This window comes from Panulirus ornatus, chromosome 6 (genome assembly GCF_036320965.1).
Source record: "Panulirus ornatus isolate Po-2019 chromosome 6, ASM3632096v1, whole genome shotgun sequence".
NCBI lineage: Eukaryota > Metazoa > Arthropoda > Malacostraca > Decapoda > Palinuridae > Panulirus > Panulirus ornatus.
In genome coordinates this window covers 20113147-20132535 of record NC_092229.1, presented here as the reverse complement: position 1 = coordinate 20132535, position 19389 = coordinate 20113147, and the positions used below count along the sequence as shown (strand labels likewise).

General features: G+C 44.4%; 1 protein-coding gene across 2 annotated transcripts in view; it reads right to left on the bottom strand.

Moving 5' to 3' along the window:
* Positions 1-19389, bottom strand: part of LOC139749115 (alanine--glyoxylate aminotransferase 2, mitochondrial) — a 136264-nt gene that overhangs the window by 100319 nt on the left and 16556 nt on the right. Inside the window, exon 2 of one of the 2 annotated variants that reach the window (XM_071662707.1) lies at positions 7972-8069. In XM_071662707.1, coding sequence (XP_071518808.1) covers positions 7972-8069 — 98 coding nt within the window. Of the gene's footprint in view, positions 1-5012; positions 5168-7971; positions 8070-19389 lie in introns of those variants that run through there. The other variant, XM_071662708.1, reaches the window with a different exon arrangement.

Below are 19389 nucleotides of genomic sequence, written 5' to 3'. Positions count from 1 at the left end.
TCTCCCACGTTTGCGAGGTAGCGCAAGGAAACAGACGAAAGAAATGGCCCAACCCACCCCCATACACAATGTATACACACACACACACACACATCCACACACGCAAATATACATACCTATACATCTCAATGTACACATATATATACACACACAGACACATACATATATACCCATGCACACAATTCACAGTCTGCCCCCATTCACTCCCATCGCCACCTCGCCACACATGGAATACCATCCCCCTCCCCCTTCATGTGTACGAGGTAGCAATAGGAAAAGACAACAAAGGCCCCATTCGTTCACACTAAGTCTCTAGCTGCCACGCAAACCACAGCTCCCTTTCCACATCCAGGCCCCACACAACTTTCCATGGTTTACCCCAGACGCTTCACATGCCCTGATTCAATCCACTGACAGCACGTCAACCCCGGTATACCACATCGATCCAATTCACTCTATTCCTTGCCCTCCTTTCACCCTCCTGCATGTTCAGGCCCCGATCACACAAAATCTTTTTCACTCCATCTTTCCACCTACAATTTGGTCTCCCACTTCTCATTCCCTCCACCTCCGACACATATATCCTCTTGGTCAATCTTTCCTCACTCATTCTCTCCATGTGCCCAAACCATTTCAAAACACCCTCTTCTGCTCTCTCAATCACGCTCTTTTTATTTCCACACATCTCTCTTACCCTTACATTACTTACTCGATCAAACCACCTCACACCACACATTGTCCTCAAACATCTCCTTTCCAGCACATCCACCCTCCTACGCACAACTCTATCCATAGCCCACGCCTTGCAACCATACAACATTGTTGGAACCACTATTCCTTCAAACATACCCATTTTTGCTTTCCGAGATAATGTTCTCGACTTCCACACATTCTTCAAGGCTCCCAGGATTTTCGCCCCCTCCCCCACCCTATGATTCACTTCCGCTTCCATGGTTCCATCTGCTGCCAGATCCACTCCCAGATATCTAAAACACTTTACTTCCTCCAGTTTTTCTCCATTCAAACTTACCTCCCAATTGACTTGACCCTCAACCCTACCGTACCCAATAACCTTGCTCGTATTCACATTTACTCTTAACTTTCTTCTTTCACACACTTTACCAAACTCAGTCACCAGCTTCTGCAGTTTCTCACACAAATCATCCACCAGCACTGTATCATCAGCAAACAACAACTGACTCACTTCCCAAGCTCTCTCATCCACAACAGACTTCATCCTTGCCCCTCTTTCCAAAACTCTTGCATTCACCTCCCTAACAACCCCATCCATAAACAAATTAAACAACCATGGAGACATCACACACCCCTGCCGCAAACCTACTTTCACTGAGAACCAATCACTTTCCTCTCTTCCTACACGTACACATGCCTTACATCCTCGATAAAAACTTTTCACTGCTTCTAGCAACTTGCCTCCCACACCATATATTCTTAATACCTTCCACAGAGCATCTCTATTGACTCTATCATATGCCTTCTCCAGATCCATAAATGCTACATACAAATCCATTCATTTATATTCATTTATATTCATATATTTCATTTTACTTTGTAGCTGTCTCCCGCATTAGCGAGGTAGTGCAAGGAAACAGACGAAAGAATGGCCTAACCCACCCACATATACATGTATATACATAACATCCACACTGGTTCAAAATCTTTTTCACACCATCTTCCCACCTCCAATTTGGTCTCCCATTTCTCGTTCCCTCCACCTCTGACACATATATCCTCTTAGTCAATCTTTCCTCACTCATTCTCTCCATGTGACCAATCCATTTTAAAACACCCTCCTCTGCTCTGTCAACCACACTCTTTTTATTATCACACATTTCTCTTACCCTCTCATTACTTACTTGATCAAACCACCTCACACCACATACTGCCCTCAAACATCTCATTTCCAGCACATCCACCCTCCTCCGCAAAACTCTATCTATAGCCCATGCATCGCAATCATATAACATTGTTGGCACCACTATTCCTTCAAATATACCCATTTTTGCTCTCCGAGATAATGTTCTCCCCTTCCACACATTCTTCATCACTCCCAGAACTTTCGCCGCCTTCCCCACCCTGTGACTCACTTCCACTTCCATGATTCCATCCGCAGCCAAATCCACTCCCAGATATCTAAAACACTTTACTTCCTCCAGCTTTTCTCCATTCGAACTCATCTCCCAACTGACTTGTCCCTCAACTCTACTGAACCTAATAACCTTACTCTTATTTAAATTTACTCTCAGCTTTCTTCTTTCACACACTTTACCAATCTCAATCACCAGCTTCTGCAATTTCTCACATGAATCAGCCACCAGCCCTCTATCATCAGCGAACAACAACTGACTCACTTCCCAAGCCCTCTCATCCACAACAGACTGCATACTTGCCCCTCTCTCCAAAACTCTTGTATTTATCTCCCTAACAACCCCGTCCATAAACAAACAACAATGGATACATCATGCATCCCTGCCGCAAACCACCATTCACTGGGAACCAATCACTTTCCTCTCTTACTACTCGTACACATGCCTTACATCCTCGATAAAAGCTTTGCACTGCTTCTGGCAACTTACCTCCCACACCATATACTCTTAATACCTTCCATAGAGCATCTCTATCATATGCCTTCTCCAGATCCATTAAAGCCACATACAAATCCATCTTTTTTTTCAAAGTAATTCTCAGATACATTCTTCAAAGTAAACACCTGATCCACACATCCTCTACCACTTATGAAATCACACTGCTCTTCCCATCTGACACCTTGTACATGCCTTCACCCTCTCAATCAATACCCTCCCATATAATTTCCCAAGAACATTCAATAAATCTATACCTCTGTAATTTGAGCACTTACCTTTATCCCCTTTACAGTGGCACTACGCATACATTGTCAATCCTCAGGCATCTCACCATAAACCATACATACACTGAATATTCTCACCAATCAGTCAACAACAAAGTAACCCCCTTTCTTAATAAATTCCACTGCAATACCATCAAAACCAACCACCTTGCCGGCTTTCACCTTCCGCAAAGCTTTCAATACCTCTTCTCTGTTTATCAAACCATTCTCCCTGAACATCATATATCTACCACTCTATCATCAAACACATTCAACAAACCTTCAAAATATTTACTCCATCTCCTCACTTCACCACTATTTGTTATTACCTCCCCATTAGTCCCCTTCACCGATGTTCCCATTTGTTCTCTTGTCTTATGCACTTTATTAACTTCTTCCAAAACATCTTTTTATTCTCCCTAAAATATAACAATACTCTCTCACCCCAACTCTCATTTGCCCTCTTCTTCACCTCCTGCACCTTTCTCTTAACCTCCTGCCTTTTTCTTTTATACATCTCCCAATCGTTTGCACTATTTCCCTGCAAAAATCTTCCAAATGCCCCTACACGCAATCATATACATATCAACATATACATACAAAGACATATGCACATATGTTCATACTTGCTTGCCTTCATCCTTTCCCGTGACTACCCCATCACACAAGAAACAGCATCACTGCTCCCTGCTTCAGTGAGGTAGCCCAGGAAAACAGACAAAATAGCCACTTTCGTTCACACTCACTCTCTAGCTGTCATGTATAAAGCACCAAAAGCTCAGCTCCCTATCCACATCCAGGCCCCACAGACCCTTCCAAGGTTTACTCAATGCTTCGCATGCCCTGGTTCAGTCCACTGATTGTACATTGACCCTGGTATGAGTATCTAATGTTATATCATGAATAAGCATTCCCTTCAGTTTCTCAGGATAATAAAAATCTATCTGTCTTAAGTCCCTTGACACATTTAACTCAATAGGAAATTTTTTTCATGCACTGCACAGGAGTATAAATGGCCTTAAGGTGCAAGTTCTCATGTGGGTTGAAGAGGGAATACTAAAGAGAAATTTGTTGGGCATCTTAATTCTTAATAATTTAACTATGTGGATTAACATTGGTACCTTGTGTCCCTGAACAACTATCACTAATCAATGTGGTTTACATTCCACCTCATAATCACAACTTCTAAATGGTACTCTATAGATACATCCTGCAAAACTTTCTGGTGAGTTCCTGATTAAGATATTCTTTATAGTATTGTCTTCCCTTCACAGAGGCATCATCAGGAATCTACAAAGAGAGAAAAATACTCCATCACATAACTAGGATTAAAAAAGTAAACAAAATATAAAAAAACACTCAGAAAAAACAGCACATAGCACATGAAAGGAAGGGAAATACTTAGCAAACTAACAATCTCATGAAGGGTAGTATCTCCTCTATGATGGTACCTTGTGTCCCTGAACAACTATAACTAATCAATGTGGTTTACATTCCACCTTGTATAGATCTGGCCATCATACAGTTATGTAACTAGGTGACCTCTGCTTCTGCCTCCAGGTATGGAAGGGTCAAGTCATCCACAAATGCGCACAAGAGCACATCAGGAATTGAATGCACTTTCCACTTACACCCCACATTTGTGAAGGAAAAATGTGCCATCTTTAGATGTGAGAGACATGGCTTCTCCACATCATCCAGTGTGCAGTTATCATATGGGGCACCAAAGGGTTATGACTGACAAGATAAAAGTGAGGCAAACCTTGCAGATACATGCAGCACTTTTTCATTGCCCATCATAGCATACCTCATCGCCATATGGCATGGAAATCAAAAGCCACACTGCACAAGCCTTCACTTATTACCGTTGCACCGCAGAAACGTATAGCCCATTCTCTTCTTACACGAGATGTTTTGTTTGCAGCACTGCAGGAAGGGTAGGATCAAAGTGGGCGAGAATTAGGAGTCCAAGCTAGGGCTGTCTTTCATTTTCGAGTGACGCTTGGTGGTTAGTCATTCTTGAGGCTGAGGGAGTGAGGTGTGTGTGTGCTGATGCGAAATCTGCTGGCTAATTCATGAGACCTTTGAATGACCTGATGTCTGTGATATTCGTGGTTGTGTGGAAATCAGCTATCAAACTCACCTTAAATGGGTTTTCAGTCAAACCTTCATAACTCGGAAGGCTGGATATCATACACAAACTCAATCTTCAAGGTTAAGGCATGTTTAATGCACCGCTGAAGTATCTAACGGCCAAACTGAAGGTAGGCTCCTACTAAGTCATAGATGAGCATATCGTACGTCCTGTGGCCTTCGCAAACTGTTGATGAATTCAAGAGCACTGTTGCCATATTTGGAAAAAAATTCCATTTTCACATATCCTATGGGACCAAGTAGAAACTTGTAACATTCCCACAGGGTGATGAAGGTAGTAAGCAACTATGCCTACTCTTAGCAGGAGCTGCCAGTACCCCAGCAGTGTGTCCATCGTGACCAGGCCGATGCGATGTTGCGCAGCGTTGGGGAAGGGTCGCGGATGGGCGTGTCGCAAAAGTTGCTTGTTCAGCATAGTGAAACACTTCCCTCTTGTTTTAGTGCGACCCCGGTGGGATGAAACCATCCCGATACCTCGTCAATTAGTGAATGATCCTTTGCTGCACCATGCTGCTTTGTGTGTGCTTGCCAGGCCAGGGAGATGGCCCGGGGAATGTGAAGGGCTGCACCTCCTGTAGCTGAGTATTCATGGGCGAGTCGAACATGGTCCGCATCAGGTTTGACATCGGCCGGGTATTAGTTGTGAAGTGTTTATCTGCTTGGGTTAGTTAGCAGGAACGATACTGATGGCTCGCGTCATACCAGGAGAGAAGGGCATCGTCTATATCATGGAAAATGTCGAAGGTGGCGTGGTCTGACAAATCTCCCAGGTTGAGAATTGTCCTGAATAACCCTACAAGTGATAGTTTATGGCTCTCCGTTTGTCAAGGAAACCTCCTCGTCCTGCAGAGGGTAGAGTTCCGACTCCTAGAGGCCAAGCTGTTGTAGATGACGTCTCTGCACCGGTGTCGGGGGCAGCAGAAACCCCCGACGTGTCTAGTCATGTAAAAGCACGCTTGTCGTTGAGCTTGGGTTGGCTGGGGACCTATGGACGTCACTAAGATTCAGGCGAATCCTGTAGTTTCTTGCGACACAACTTCTTGAAGTATCTCGTGCTGCCACAATGGGAATACTTTTTTCCCCAGGACGGACAGTTTCACAGTTTCACAACCTTCACTTTACTGATGGAGTTCTGCTTGTTGCTTGTTGGCGCGAGTTGTCGAGCGCTGGCGACGCTTCAAGATATATAGAACAGCCATCGACTTACCTGCCAAATTTGTCGTCGTGTTAAAAGCCGACTTCTCGGTGCGTCACAAAGACGGTAAGTTCAGGTGGTCGATGACCAGGAGTTTCTTCCAAATTTCCCTGGCTCCGGATGCCTGGGCCGATGAAAGTCACCAGACGAGCATCTATGCAGTGTCCACACGGCTCTGCACTGCCAGAAAGCCCCCTGATAGCGACGCAGAAATCGTCGAAGGCTTACCCCTCATGCTGGCAGCGTTATTCGAAGTACACCCAACATAAGGCTACGTTGCGTGGCGCTTGAGGTAAGCTTTGATGAGCTGAAGGGTGTCTTCCATACCCAGGGTAGGTCTTTTTGGTAACCTATATGGCATGGGCCGGAGTGGCTAACATATCATGCATGGGACAGAACCTGGGGCGTGTTAGTTGTGTGCGCTGTGGCTGACTTTTCAAGTGTAGCAGTTCTACGGAGTCTAACCAAAGCACTACTCCACACTTAAACTCGCAGAGAAACACGTTGACATGAGCTTATGATGTACTGGTATTGGTGGCTGGCGAGGCGTGCCGTCCATGGGGTCAGGACTCCAGGTTCCGGTAGTGTGGGACGGGCCAGCACCCGCTGCATCAGTCTTGAAACTACTACTGCTGCTGCTGCTGCAGGAGCTTTTCCTGAAACTTTCGGCGCTCGTCGTCAGCCTTAGCACCTGTTGAGCGGCGACCTGTTTTGCTGCTAGGCTTATAATTCTCGGCGATCGTCGTCAGACTTGGCATCCTGCTAAACGGCGAGCGTTTGTTAAACCATCAGGGGTGCCGACCTCTCCATCGCTAACGTTACAACGGCATCTACCTTCCCGAACTCCTCTGGAATCACAGTCTACCTTCGCCTTGCTTCCGTGAATTGCCGGGAATGGCAACACTGGTTGTAGGGATAATGATTCACTGCCGTTGGGGAAACAGGTTATAAACACGAGGTCCTGAGGTGAGCTGGAACAAAGTGCCAACATCGGGCCGGTACGATGACAGCGTCAGAGATACCTGGGTAGGTCGCAGCAGACCAATGACGGTCGCTGACGCTTGAGGAAGGCGGCTAACACAAGCAATACATGTAGGAAGGGCGTGCAGATTGGCATATCTAGCACGTTTTGCGGTGACTAGCGCTGGCTTGCAATATCTTGTCACTGAGTCAGTCTTTTAACAGCACTCCTTCAGCACATCCTCACTAAGCCATGTAGATACAGTGAAACAAACACGCTGGTGCTGACGTGAAGCCTAAGTTTATCTCCGCAAACAAACAAGATACACAAGTGAGGTAGAAACAACCACCTGTGCTGAATGTCTGAGAGCTCGCTTCTGTCCACAGAGCGCATCACGGTAGTTTAAAACAGAGGAAGCCGAGCATAATGCATTACATTACTAACATTACATGTAAGGCTACATGAGGCATAATGTGATACACAGAAATACATAACGTATACCTCTTCCATTCAGCCCTTGAATAAGGATTGTGATTCGGAACTATTCTTATGCCTCTTTAAAGTTTTCTTCCAATTCAGAATCAAATATTTTTTTTCACTTTCACGGTCACTTGAAATCTAACACAAGTTAAATTACAAAAATATCTCTTAATAAAGATTCTAAGGATACACTTTACCCAATGTGGTATATCTAAGACTGAAGGAAGTCCGTTACAAAGTCTTTGGTAAGAATTATTCTAAAAATAAGTGAACTGCAAAACGCTGGGCTTATATAGAATAATGTAGTCTTACTTTGTAGGGTGGAGGTTCGTAGTCGCAAGGCGGCATCTTCAGGTCCTGTGACGATGGTACAGGTACCCCCATGGGCTGAGACGACAGTAGGCGTACTCCTAAAAATATAACACAATGTATATACACATATAAACCACTTCACACCATAAATCTATTAGTATCTCTTGAGATAAACTACTCGTCTGACGAAGTTTTTCAACCCCATCCATAAACAACCCCATCCATAAACGTGTTAAACAACCATGGAGACATCATGCATCCCTGCCGCAAATCGACATTCACTGGGAACTAATCCCTCCTCTCTTCCAACTCGTACACATGACTTACATCCTCGACAAAAAATTTTCACTGCTTCTAGCAACATGCATCCCACACCATATACTCTTAATACCTTCCACAGAGCATCTCTATCAACTCTATGCCTTCTTCAGATCCATAAATGCTACATGCAAATCCATTTGCTTTTCTAAGTATTTCTCACATACATTCTTCAAAGCAAACACCTGATACACACATCCTCTACCACGTGAAACCACACTGCTCTTCCCTAATCTGATGCTCAGTACATGCCTTCACCCTCTCAATCAATACCCTCCCATATGATTTACCAGAAATACTCAAGAAATTCATACCTCTGTAATTTGAACACTCAACTTTATGCCCTTTGCCTTTGTACAATAGCAATATGCATGCATTCCGCCAATCCGCAGGCACTTCACAATGAACCATATAATCATATAATCATATAACCATATAGCATTTATGGATCTGGAGAAGGCATATGATAGAGTTGATAGAGATGCTCTGTGGAAGGTATTAAGAATATATGGTGTTGGAGGCAAGTTGTTAGAAGCAGTGAAAAGTTTTTATCGAGGATGTAAGGCATGTGTACGTGTAGGAAGAGAGGAAAGTGATTGGTTCTCAGTGAATGTAGGTTTGCGGCAGGGGTGTGTGATGTCTCCATGGTTGTTTAATTTGCTTATGGATGGGGTTGTAAGGGAGGTAAATGCAAGAGTCCTGGAAAGAGGGGCAAGTATGAAGTCTGTTGGGGATGAGAGAGCTTGGGAAGTGAGTCAGTTGTTGTTCGCTGATGATACAGCGCTGGTGGCTGATTCATGTGAGAAACTGCAGAAGCTGGTGACTGAGTTTGGTAAAGTGTGTGGAAGAAGAAAGTTGAGAGTAAATGTGAATAAGAGCAAGGTTATTAGGTACAGTAGGGGTGAGGGTCAAGTCAATTGGGAGGTGAGTTTGAATGGAGAAAAACTGGAGGAAGTGAAGTGTTTTAGATATCTGGGAGTGGATCTGTCAGCGGATGGAACCATGGAAGCGGAAGTGGATCATAGGGTGGGGGAGGGGGCGAAAATTTTGGGAGCCTTGAAAAATGTGTGGAAGTCGAGAACATTATCTCGGAAAGCAAAAAATGGGTATGTTTGAGGGAATAGTGGTTCCAACAATGTTGTATGGTTGCGAGGCGTGGGCTATGGATAGAGATGTGCGCAGGAGGATGGATGTGCTGGAAATGAGATGTTTGAGGACAATGTGTGGTGTGAGGTGGTTTGATCGAGTAAGTAACGTAAGGGTAAGAGAGATGTGTGGAAATAAAAAGAGCGTGGTTGAGAGAGCAGAAGAGGGTGTTTTGAAATGGTTTGGGCACATGGAGAGAATGAGTGAGGAGAGATTGACCAAGAGGATATATGTGTCGGAGGTGGAGGGAACGAGGAGAAGAGGGAGACCAAATTGGAGGTGGAAAGATGGAGTGAAAAAGATTTTGTGTGATCGGGGCCTGAACATGCAGGAGGGTGAAAGGAGGGCAAGGAATAGAGTGAATTGGAGTCATGTGGTATACAGGGGTTGACGTGCTGTCAGTGGATTGAATCAAGGCATGTGAAGCGTCTGGGGTAAACCATGGAAAGCTGTGTAGGTATGTATATTTGCGTGTGTGGACGTGTGTATGTACATGTGTATGGGGGGGGGGGGGTTGGGCCATTTCTTTCGTCTGTTTCCTTGCGCTACCTCGCAAACGCGGGAGACAGCGACAAAGTATAAAAAAAAAAAAAAAAAAAAAAAAATCCTTACCAACCACTCAAAAACACAGTCACCCCCTTTTTTAATAAATTCCACTGCAATACCATCCAAACCCGCCGCCTTTCCGGCTTTCATCTTCCGCAAAGCTTTCACTACCTCTTTTCTGTTTACCAAACCATTCTCCCTAACCCTCTCACTTCACACAGCACTTCGACCAAAACACCCTTTATCTGCCACTCTATCATCACACACATTCAACAAACCTTCAAAATACTCACTCCATCTCCTTCTCACATCACCACTACCTGTTATTACCTCCGCATTAGCCCCTTTACTGATGTTCCCATTTGTTCTCTTGTCTTACGCACTTTGTTTACCTCCTTCCAAAAAATCTTTTTATTCTCCCTAAAATTTAATGATACTCTCACCCCAACTCTCATTTGCCCTTTTTCACCTTTTACACCTTTCACTTGACCTCCTGCCTCTTTCTTTTATACATCCCCCAATCATTTGCATTATTTCCCTGCAAAGATCTTCCAAATGCCTCTCTTCTCTTTGACTAATGATCTTACTTCTTCATCCCACCACTCACAGCCCTTTCTAATCTGCTCACCTCCCACGCTTCTCATGCCACAAGCATCTTTTACTCAAGCCATCACTGCTTCCCTAAATACATCCCATTCGTCCTCCACTCCCATTACGTCCTTTGCTCTCACCTTTTTCCATTCTGTACTCAGTCTCTCTTGGTACTTCCTCACACAAGTCTCCTTCCCAAGTTCACTTACTCTCACCACTCTCTTCACCCCAACATTTTCTCTTCTTTTCTGAAAACCTCTACAAATCTTCACCTTCGCCTCCACAAGATAATGATCCGACATCCCTCCAGTTGCACCTCTCAGCACATTTACATCCAAAAGTCTCTCTTTCACGCACCTATCAATTAACATGTGATTCAATAACGCTCTCTGGCCATCTCTCCTACTTACATACGTATACTTATGTATCTCTCTTTTTAAACCAGGTATTCCCAATCACTAGTCCTTTTTCAGCACACAAATCTACAAGCTCTTCACCATTTCCATTTACAACACTGAACACCCATTATATATATATATATATATATATATATATATATATATATATATATATATATATATATATATTGTTACGAACACGTGTGTGTGTGTCCACATGTTCGTATATTTGAGTATGGTGTATCTCTGTGTATGGTGTGCCTTGGCGTAGGGTGTGGTTGCTATCGGCTCGGATCTCACTTCCCTGACCATGTTAATTGTCCTAGCAATTATATTTTGAAGCAGATGTTGACCAGTCCTCTAGCACCCAAACCCTTGTCAACGGCGTCAGGTCAAGGCGTGCGGCCAGATGTGGGGTATGTCATCCCGTACGTTCGCTGCTGTCGTGGACAAAGGAACAAAGGATTTTGAATTCCCGCCATATGTAGGCCGGACCTAAGGCCTCCTTCAGCCAATCACGTCAAGATGAGGGTGTGACAATCAGTCTTTTGACCTATCAAGGGCAATTGTGTCATTCTGACCTATCGTAGCCATAAGTGGCGGGTCAAGGCGTGGCTAGCTGTTCCTGCCTTGCTGGTCCTTCGCTTAAAAGGCTCAGACGATCGTCTGGGAGTCGATTCCTTCAGCAGTCCCGAGCCCTGTCTCGAACCCCGTAGCTACAGCTGCCCTAGTTTGTAAGATGTTTACTGTGTCACGTCAGGTTTAGCTAAGTGTAATGAAGATATTTACTGTGTTACGTCAGGTTTAGCTAAGTGTAACGATGATGTTTACTGTGTCACGTCAGGTCTAACCAAGTGTAAGGTTACCGAACAAAGAATCATAAAGGAAAGAGATCTCCTGGTTTGAAATCCTATCTGGAATGTTAACTCATTTTCAATGTTAAGCTCATGTTCAATGTTTAACTCATGTTCAGTGTTAACGTAAATGATTCGTGCCTGATTTATGTGTTCACCTTGTACATTTGAATTCTTTCATTATAAGTAATTCTAACCTTGGTGTTTGTTTTAATCCCATAACGTTAAGATAGCGTTATCCTGAGTTGTGCAATATAACAAATCAAACGTCCTTGCAAAGACAAGGATTAGTATAGTATTTGTAACATATATATATGTTACTGGCGACCTTGCTCGAATAAGCACTGAGTTCGTAACATACACTATATATATATAGTTACGAATCCTCCTACTGGGAAGGATCGTCAACTACGCACACGCATAACACTATCTTAAGAGTTATGGGATTAAATCAAAGACCAGTATGAAAACTACTTATAATCGAAGAAATAGAGTATAAAATAACAGAAGCACATTAATCAGGCGCAAATCATTTACGTTAACACTGAATATGAGTTCAATATTCCACGTACGATTTTAAACCATATCTCTCTCCTTTATATCAATTTGACTCTAGCAACATGATTCAAGATACACTTGCTCGTTGGACACTTCTATGACAAGTTACAATACTCTATGACACTCGGAACTAAATGACAGAGGCAGTGCAATGCCGTAGAGTTTCGTATAGCGCCACCCTTACACTGATGGTAGGCTACGGGTTTGAGACAGAGCGTAAACCCATTACCTGCTGGGCCTGCTGGGTAGAGAGGAATCGTGGCCCAGCGGGCGTCAGAGGTTTTTATTAAAGGGAGGAGCGACCCAGGAGTGGCCTGCCCCGCCCTGCTGCCCTAGTCTCAGCTGGGATTGGTGAAGGGTGACCCATAGTGCCACTCTTGATTGGCTAGAGGCCTAAGGTCCAGCTGTGACTGGAGGAGGGTGGCTCATAATGCCACTCCTACTTGGCTGGATTCCTAAGGTCCGGCTGTGACTGGAGGAAGGTGGCTCATAGTGCCACTCCTGGTTGGCTGGAGGGTCTTAGGTCCGGCCCTCATCTTGCCTAAGGCCCAACCTCCTGTTGTCCTGACGGTAACGACAATATACAGGCAGCCATATTTCCTAGCTGACCTCCTATCTTGACCCCAGTCGTCTGGTGCCTCTTACGGGGGAGAAATGACAGGTCCAGTGTTGAGATTAACTGGATTGATGGCCCAGCATGACCCCTGATCTTGACCTAGGCCATCTGGCTCCTCGGGTATGGGAAAGATGGCAGGCCTAAGAGTTGCGAGTGCCTGAACTGATGACCCGGCCAGGGGAGTGAAACCCAAGCCGAGATAACGGAGGCCTTGGCCCCCTTCTCTGCCATCCTACAACATAAAATATCACTTACACCATAAACACACAAAGGGAAACAGACGTTCGAACATGGGGTACACACACACATGTTCGTAACACCCCCTTCCTTAAAGGAGAGTATTCCTGGACGAGGAATTTTATTACCTTAAGAGCGGGATAAACAGTCTGCTAGCACATTATGTGCACCAGCAATATGATAAATATCTAAATTATACTCTTGAAGAAACTAAGCCTACCTAGTTAATCTTTGATTCTTATCTCGGAACCTGTTAAAATATTGAAGTGGATGGTGGTCAGTAAACACCCTGATAAGATTGCCTGAAGGGCACAAGCATACATGAAAAAAGCTGCAATTCAAGTATCAATGACAAAAGTTCCTTCTCAGAGGTGGAATAATTCCTTTGGGCTTGATTGAATTTCTTACTAAAATAGCTTACAGGATGGTCAACCTTCTCTGCGTCCTCCTGTAAGAGGATATCACCAGCTCCTACATTACTGGCATCTACTGCTAACTTGAACGGCTGGTCAAAATCAGGAGCCTGCAAAATAGGACTATTACAAAGTATGGCCTTTAACTGATGAAAGGCTGTCTCACACTGCTCATTCCAAACATATCTAACATCTTTCTTCAATAAATCTGCTAGAGGGGCCGCGAGTGTTGCAAAATTAACAATGAACATCCGGTAGTACCCAACCATACCCATAAAACGTCTGTTCTCTTCTAGATCGTGGGGGCACCCATCTGGGATAAAGCCTGGACTTTTGCAGTCGGTGGGACTAGCTCACCTTGACAGATCACATAGCCCAAATACTGCTACTTGGCCTTCACAAATTCGCATTGGTCCTAACTGAGAACAAGGCTAGCCTCATTCAAGACCGTCAGAACGTTGCCAAGTCTCTGTAGATGTAGACGACACAACCAGGCAGGTCTCTGATGAGGATGTCCATAAGTCGTTGAAATGTGGCAGGGACATTCTTCATGCCAAAAGGCATCACTTTACACTTACAAGTCCGTCCTAACAATACAAAGGTACTGATGTCTTGTGCTCTCTCCGTTAATCTAATTTGCCAGTACCTCTTCTTGAGGTCTAGTTTTGTCAAACAGCGAGCATTGCCGACACGATCTCTGCAGTCTTCCACACGCGGCAAGGGGTAACTATCAGTTCTCGTCACCTCATTAACCCGGCGTTAGTCAATACAGAACCGATAGGTCCCATCGGGCTTGGGTACAAGAATAACAGGGAAGCTCCACACTGACTGACATGGCTCAATCAGGTCATGCTCCAGCATATAGTTCAGCTCCTGATGGATGGCTGCTCGCTGTGGACTTACCCGGTAAGAAGCTTGTTTGACGGGCCGGGCATCTCCCACATCTACATCATGGCTTGTGAGCAACTTCTATCCAGGTGTGCTTCGGAAAACCTCCGGGTGTTTTGACAGCAGGACAGACATTTACACACATTGTTTCTCCGTTAGATGCGAAAGTTTCGCCTCCCACTTCCCGTCCGCGCCTCCGTCCGGTTCCCAGGTCTCCAAGGCACCCGCAGCTGGGTCGTCGTCCTCGTCAAATACAGCTACCGCGAGGTAGCACAAGGAAACAGACGGAAGTATGGCCCAACCCACCCAAATATCACATGCACATATACATACCTATACATTCAACGTATACATATATATACATACACAGACATATACATATAAACACATGTACATAATTCATACCTGCTGCCTTTATTCATTCCTGTCGCCACCACGCCACACATGAAATGACAACCCCCTCCCCCGCATGCGCGCGAGGTAGCGCTAGGAAAAGACAACAAAGGCCACATTCGTTCACACTCAGTCTCTCGCTGTCATGTATAATGCACCGAAACCAAAGCTCCCTTTCCACATCCACGCCCCACAAAACTTTCCATGGTTTACCCCAGGCGCTTCACATGCCCTGGTTCAATCCATTGACAGCACATCAACCCCGGTAGACCACATCGCTTCAATTCACTCTATTCCTTGCACATCTTTCTCCCTCCTGCATGTTCAGGCCCCGATCGCTCAAAATCTTTTTCACTCTATCCTTCCACCTCCAATTTGGTCTCCCACTTCGCCTCGTTCCCTCCACCTCTGACACATATATCCTCTTTGTCAATCTTTCCTCACTTATTCTCTCCATGTGACCAAACTATTTCAATACACCCTCTTCTGCTCTCTCAACCACACTCTTTTCATTACCACACATCTCTCTTACCCTTTCATTACTTACTCGATCAAACCACCTCACACCACATATTGTCCTCAAACATCTCATTTCCAACATATCCACCCTCCTCCGCACAACCCTATCTATAGCCCACGCCTCGCAACCATATCACATTGTTGGTACCACTATTCCTTCAAACATACCCACTTTTGCTTTCCGAGATAATGTTCTCGACTTCCACACATTTTTCAACGCTCCCAGAACTTTTGCCCCCTCCCCCACCCTGTGACTCACTTCCGCTTCCATGGTTCCATCCGCTGCCAAATCCACCCCCAGACATCTAAAACACTTCACTTTCTCCATTTCAACTTACCTCCCAGTTGACTTGTCCCTCAACCCTACTGTACCTAATAACCTTGCTCTTATTCACATTTACTCTTAACTTTCTTCTTTCACACACTTTACCAAACTCAGTCACCAGCTTTTGCAGTTTCTCACCCGAATCAGCCACCAGCGCTGTATCATCAGCGAACAACAACTTACTCACTTCCAAAGCCCTCTCATCCACAACAGACTGCATACTTTCTCCTCTCTCCAAAACTCTTGCATTCACCTCCCTAACAACCCCATCCATAAACAAATTAAACAACCAGGAGACATCACGCACCCCTGCCGCAAACCGACATTCAGTGAGAACCAATCACTTTCCTTTCTTCCTACCCGTACACATGCCTTACATTCTCGATAAAAACTTTCACTGCTTCTAGCAACTTGCCTCCCACACCATATATTCTTAATACCTTCCACAGAGCATCTCTATCAACTCTATCATATGCCTTCTCCAGATCCATAAATGCTGCATACAAATCCATTTGCTTTTTTAAGTATTTCTCACATACATTCTTCAAAGCAAACGCCTGACCCACACATCCTCTACCACTTCTGAAATCACACTGCTCTTCCCCAATCCGATGCTCTGGACATGCTTTCACCCTCTCAATCAATACCCTCCCATATAATTTCCCAGGAATACCCAACAAACTTATACCTCTGTAATTTGAGCACTCACCTTTATCCCCTTTGCCTTTGTACAATGGCACTATGCATGCATTCCGCCAATCCTCAGACACCTCACCATGTGTCATACATACATCAAATATCCTTACCAACCAGTCGACAACACAGTCACCCCCTTTTTTAATAAATCTAATAAATTCCGCTGCCTTGCCGGCTTTCATCTTCCGCAAAGCTTTAACTACCTCTTCTTTGTTCACCAAATCATTCTCCCTAACCCTCTCACTTCGCACACCACCTCGATAAAAACACCCTATATCTGCCACTCTTATCATCTAAAACATTCAACACTCCATCTCCTTCTCACATCACCACTACTTGTTATTACCTCCCCATTAGCCCCCTTCACCGATGTTCCCATATGTTCTTTTGTCTTACGCACTTTATTTACCTCCTTCCAAAACATCTTTTTATTCTCCCTAAAATCTAATGATACTCTCTCACCCCAACTCCCCTTTGCCCTCTTTTTCACCTCTTGCTCCTTTCTCTTGACCTACTGTCTCTTTCTTTTATACATCTCCCACTCATTTGCACTATTTCCCTGCAAAAATCGTCCAAAAGTCTCTCTCTTTCTCTTTCACTAACATTCTTACATCTTCATCCCACCACTCACAACCCTTTCTAATCTGCCCACCTCCCACGCTTTTCATGCAACACGCATCTTTTGCGCAGGCCATCACTGCCTCCCTAAATACATCCCATTCCTCCCCCACTCCTCTTACGTCCTTTGCTCTCACCTTTTTCCATTCTGTACTCAGTCTCTCCTGGTACTTCCTCACACAAGTCTCTTTCCCAAGCTCACTTACTCTCACCACTCTCTTCACCCCAACATTCTCTTTTCTTTTCTGAAAACCTCTACAAATCTTCACCTTCGCCTCCACAAGATTATGATCAGACATCCCTCCGGTTGCATCTCTCAGCACATTAACATCCAAGTCTCTCTTTCACGCGCTTATCAATTAACACGTAATCCAATATCGCTCTCTGGCCATCTCTCCTACTTACATATGTATACTTATGTATATCTCGCTTTTTAAACCAGGTATTCCCAATCATCAGTCCTTTTTCAGCACATAAATCTACATGCTGTTCACCATTTCCATTTACAACACTGAACACCCCATGTACACCAATTATTCCCTCAACTGCCACATTACTCACCTTTGCATTCAAATCGCTCATCACTATAACCCGGACTCGTGCATCAAAACTACTAACACACTCACTCAGCTGCTCCCAAAACACTTGCCTCTCATGATCTTTCTTCTCATTCCCAGGTGCATAGGCACCCATCTCTCTCCATCAACTTTCAGTTTTACCCATATCAATCTAGTTTACTTTCTTACACTCTATCACATACCCCCACAACTCCTGTTTCAGGAGTAGCGCTACTCCTTCCCTTGCTCTTGTCCTCTCACCAACCCGACTTTACTCTCAAAACATTCCCAAACCACTCTTCCCCTTTACCCTGGGGATAGGGGAGAAAGAATACTTCCCACGCATTCCCCACGTGTCGTAGAAGGCGACTAAAGGGGACGGGAGCGGGGTGCTAGAAACCCTCCCCTCCTTGACCTTAACTTAAAGGGGAAACAAAAGAAGGAGTCACGCCGGGAGAGCTCATCCTCCTCGAAGGCTCAGATTGGGGTGTCTAAATGTGTGTGGATGTAACCAAGATGATGAAAAAGGTGAGACAGGTAGTATGTTTGAGGAAAGGAACCTCAAAGATATATATATATATATATATATATATATATATATATATATATATATATATATATATATATATATATATATATATATATATATCTTTACATGCATTGCATTTGAGTAGTAATACAATAGGACTTGTGGGAGTGTCTCACTGTGTGAGTAAATTCGAGTTTGATGCGAGTAAAACAAAGTGAATGGCGACAGACAGATGATTATTGACGCTCATGCACTTGGTCATGAAAAGAATAACCATGAGGCAAGTGTTCTTGGAGCAGCGGCGTGAGTGCGTCAGCAGTTTTGGTGCACAACACCGGCATTAGTGATGGCTGATTCAAATGCGAAGGTTGGTAATATGGAAGTTGAGAGCATAACTGGGGCGCATGGGGTATTCATTGTTATAAATGGAAATGGTGATGAGCTTGTGCAATTGTATGCTGAAAAAAGACTGGTGATTGGGAATACCTGGTTTAAAAATTGGGATATACACGTGTACGTATATGCGTAGGAGAGATGGTCAAGGGGCATTATCAAATTATGTATATCAATTTACAGGGGTGTAAAAGAGAGATTTCTGGTTGTAAATGTGCTGAGAGGGGCAGCTGGTGGGATGTCTGATCACTATTTTATGGAGGCAAGGGTGAAGGTTTGAAGAAGTTTTTGAGAGGAAAAAATGTTGGCGAGAAGAGAGTAGAGAGAATAAGCGAGTTTGGAAAGGAGACTTATGTGAAGAAACATCAGGAGAGACTGAGTGTCGAATGGCAAAAGGTGGGAGTTAATGAAGCGAGGGGAGTGGATGAGGAATGGGAGGTATTCTGGGAAACAGTGATGGCATGTACAAGAGACGCAAGTGGCATGCAAAAGATGGGAGGTGGGCAGACAGAACGGGTAGTGAGTGGTGGGATGAAGTAAAGATGCTACTGAACGAGAAAAGATAGGTGTTCGGGCGGTACTTACAGGAAGGAGTGCAGATGATTGGAAGATGTATAAGAGAAAGCAGCATGTCATGAGGAAGGTACAGGGATTGAAAAAAGGGCATATGAGAGTTTGGGTGAGAGTGTACCATTAAGCTTTAGGGAGAATAAAAAGGTGTTTTGGAAGGAGGTCAATAATGTGCAAAAGACATGATACCAAATGGGAGCATCAGTGAAGGGAGCAAAAGAGGATGAGATAACTGACAGTGATGAAGTGAAGA